Source organism: Anoplophora glabripennis, unplaced genomic scaffold, assembly GCF_000390285.2.
Source record: "Anoplophora glabripennis isolate ALB-LARVAE unplaced genomic scaffold, Agla_2.0 scaffold1018, whole genome shotgun sequence".
Taxonomy (NCBI): Eukaryota; Metazoa; Arthropoda; class Insecta; order Coleoptera; family Cerambycidae; genus Anoplophora; species Anoplophora glabripennis.
Window position 1 is genome coordinate 15,795 of NW_019417142.1, and position 3,561 is coordinate 19,355.

The window sequence follows — 3,561 nt, forward strand, 5'->3', positions numbered from 1 at the left end:
CCTCCGCCGCCCCTGCTCACGCATTTATTATTATTTTTTTTTTCGTTTATTATAAGCCCCTTTACCATTTCCACTTATAAAAGTCCGGGTAACAATTTTTTTTTACCCTCTAAATGAGTTATTTTGATCGATCTAATTATTATTATTACTAAAACTAATGAAACATGTACACAAACAATCTTTATCTATACAATAGAATATAGTATTCTATGGAAAGTAAACGTAATTTTGCCACTTAGATGAATATTTGTTGTTAGTGAGGTATTTGGCGCGTTTTTAAATATTAACAGAAATGAAATAATTTGACCAAAGGCATACCAGATATTGTTTAATTTGTGTATGAAATCAATATTTAACTGGTAATAAAATTAAAACAAACAAATATGGCGGACAGTTGTGACGTGTTAAACTATGCCTTAATTGCTCCCTCTATTAATGAGAAGCTCAACCAAAATCTCACTACTGTCTTTTTATTTACTGGTGTCTTAAGTTGAATTAAAATTTTTAAAATCAAATAAAAATGTATATAAGGGGCTTTTAGATAAATTGCTTATACGGTTTGCATTAACACTCATTGCAGAATATTACTCAGAGATAAAATGTGACACATTTTTTTGGTGCAAATACTTTATTGGTTCAATAGTGAGCATCTGGCAAAAACATTGTTTTTTTTTTTTCAGTTTACTTTTAGAAAAAAATGACTAATAAACTAACTATAAAAAATATTCACACATGTAAAAAGTCTTCTCGTTATATTTTTCGATTTATTACGATTTATTTATTAATTTAAATTCCAACTTCGCGGTATTATGCCAAGATGATGTGTGCTAATTCCTATGGGGTATTCTTAGAATCATTAAACAATTATTCAAAATTTAACGAAAACTATGTAGTGATTACAATATTATTAGATTTAGTACTGTTAATGGCACGACTGAAGGGGGGTAAAGGATGCTATCAATAATACTCTCAGATAAAATGGGTTAAACATTTACAAGTAAATATGTATTTGTTATTTTTGTGTTATAGTAAAGAAACTGATATTACTAACCTCCATATGCACGAACGATTGTCGATAATTTCCCGCAACACAAATGTCTGCCTCTCATTTCTGAAATCCAGAAGATTATTATTAAAAAGAAGAACACGAATCACTATCTACAATCCAAATAAAACGGCTATTTTCTCAAAAGTTGTGAAATAAAAGTTTTAAACATGCAGCGTGAAAACACAAAACGCTTTTTTTTCCCATGGACGTTATTTTAGTAAAGGATACTAATTCGTTTTGTTTATAGGTCGTCATCCAGTATAAAAAAATATTTAAATACCAGTTTGTGCTACACCAGCTTTGTATTTTAGCAAAGAATTTGTTGATTTTTAGAATTTTAAATTAATACAGCAATTATTACTTTGACATTTCCATCTGCTTGGAAGCATTCTAGTATTTGGCCGCTCGCAAAAATATCTAACCCATCGGAAATTTCATATTTACGTCCTATTAGCATGTTGCCGGATATGTCAAAGATCTTGAAAATGGTTATACATCAACAGATCAATGAATATGTTTTAGCACGAAATATTATTCCTCCAATTCAATCAAGGTTTAGATCGAATCACGGCACTGTTACAGCTTTATCTCATGTAGCCGATGGTATACTTCGCAATGTACTGATAATTGCAAAGCCTCCTGTTTAATTTTATTAGACTTCAGCAAGGCGTTCGATACTTTGGACCATAAATTATGTAAGAAACCAAACTGTTTTGGGTTCGATTTAATCTCTACCGCTCTCATAGAAAATTTTCTTTATTCTGGAACCCAAAGGGTACATCTAAAATCTAAAGTATCTAAACCATTACCTGTTCAACATGGAGACCCACAGGGATCTATTTTAAGCTCTTTACTGTGTTAAAGTGTAAGGTCATTGCAAGTTTTCTAGAATATTTCATAGCAGTGATTCGACTCATCGATTTCCCAGTTATTTGATTATTAATTTTGTTGCAAAGTACAGAGCAAGCAAACCATTAACTTAGCAAGTACAGATGATAACTTCAAAAAGATAATTTTGGTGTTATCGTTTACGTTATTACTTTTATTAGCAATGCAGAAATGCAGATGTCACTGATGGTATCATGCGTCAGAAAATCGAATTGTGTGAACTGATAATTACTGACTACCTTTGACTAGGTTAAACATAAATATCGAAGGAAAAGTGAAATACATGAAATAATTCAACAGTGTAGAGTATATTATTTAAGAGTTAGGTATGATTAAGATTATTTGGTCCGATAGCGTTTTATTTATACTGCAAAATAGGTAAATTTTTATTATTTTAAAAAATTGCAGTTAACGTTATCGATTCGGAACAGGGTCTCATTAGTGTTGCTAGAAGCAAATCTAAGCAGTAAAAGTACAAAAATACCATTAACTTATGTCAGACTAGATTACCATTGGCGGAAACCAGCAACAATATGGTGTTTTTGTTTGGCAAAAAGGAAAACCAAGTCCTATAGGGTTTTCTGGCGACCCACGTCTAATTTGGTTTCGAAAATTCCGCATTCAATTTACTAGAAAAACTAGTACCTAGTATGAATAAAAGTAAACCGATGAGAAATACCTAAAAAGTTGAAAACCAGTGTCTTAGTCATTTATTGACAAGTGAAAATTCTTTAAAACTATCTCTGAAGATGGTTAACAGACTGAACAAACTTGTGCTAGTGATTTAACTAAGACAAGGTAAAAAATTCAATGAATTTGTATACTATTATAATGGTAGCGATACTAGGAGATACCAAGACACTAGGAACCTTTATAATTATGAAATCACTAAGTATTTTGGAAACTCGATCACTGTATTTCAAATTTACTTGCGTTAAACTTTAATACCTTGCCTGTTTAGGACATAAGTTCATAGAACTTCTAAAAAGGTAAGTTACACCCTGAATATTGCTGTTACGACAGCGTAACTTAAAGAATAAGTACACTACCAAAAACACAGGCATTTTAATAAGTTTACTACAAAAAGCAAGCATTAATCTTGACTGACATTATAGATAGACAAAAGTTTTCCTGTTTCAGTAAAAATTTGCTTTGTTAATTACTTACCCAATCGACATTGAGCTGACATCTTACACGCTATGGGCATGGACATAAAACTTGTCCGGGATCTTTTTGCTTTAGGTTCTAAAAATAACAAAATACATATAGGTATGGTCATATTTTTATTTCCGATATACAGGGTGAGTCAGTTTTTTGTAGACAAACTTTAACAGGAGATAGAACACATGTTTTTAAAAAGAAAAGTTCCTATAAACATATGTCGTAGAAGGCTTCGTTTCCGAGATACAGGGTGTTGAATATAATTTTTTTTCTCGAATTTTCATTATAACTTATAAACGAATGCTTAGATTTTTTTCATGTTTGGGAGATAATGCCTATTAATTAAGGGGCATAAAACAAGCGATAAGAATGTTCAAAAACTTGCACAGTGGCGGAGTGGAGGGGGTGCTCAACCCCTTTCTTAAACAGAACTTCTACGCCAATGACTATTTTAAAAAAAAACT

General features: G+C 31.3%; 1 protein-coding gene across 2 annotated transcripts in view; it reads right to left on the reverse strand.

Moving 5' to 3' along the window:
* Positions 1-3,561, reverse strand: part of LOC108914055 (inter-alpha-trypsin inhibitor heavy chain H3-like) — a 33,112-nt gene that overhangs the window by 1,948 nt on the left and 27,603 nt on the right. For both annotated transcript variants that reach the window (XM_018719750.1, XM_018719751.2), the window contains 2 exons: positions 3,104-3,181; positions 1,052-1,111 (listed from right to left, as the gene is read on the reverse strand). In XM_018719750.1, the coding sequence (XP_018575266.1) occupies positions 1,052-1,111; positions 3,104-3,181 (138 nt within the window). The remainder of the gene's footprint in view (positions 1-1,051; positions 1,112-3,103; positions 3,182-3,561) is intronic.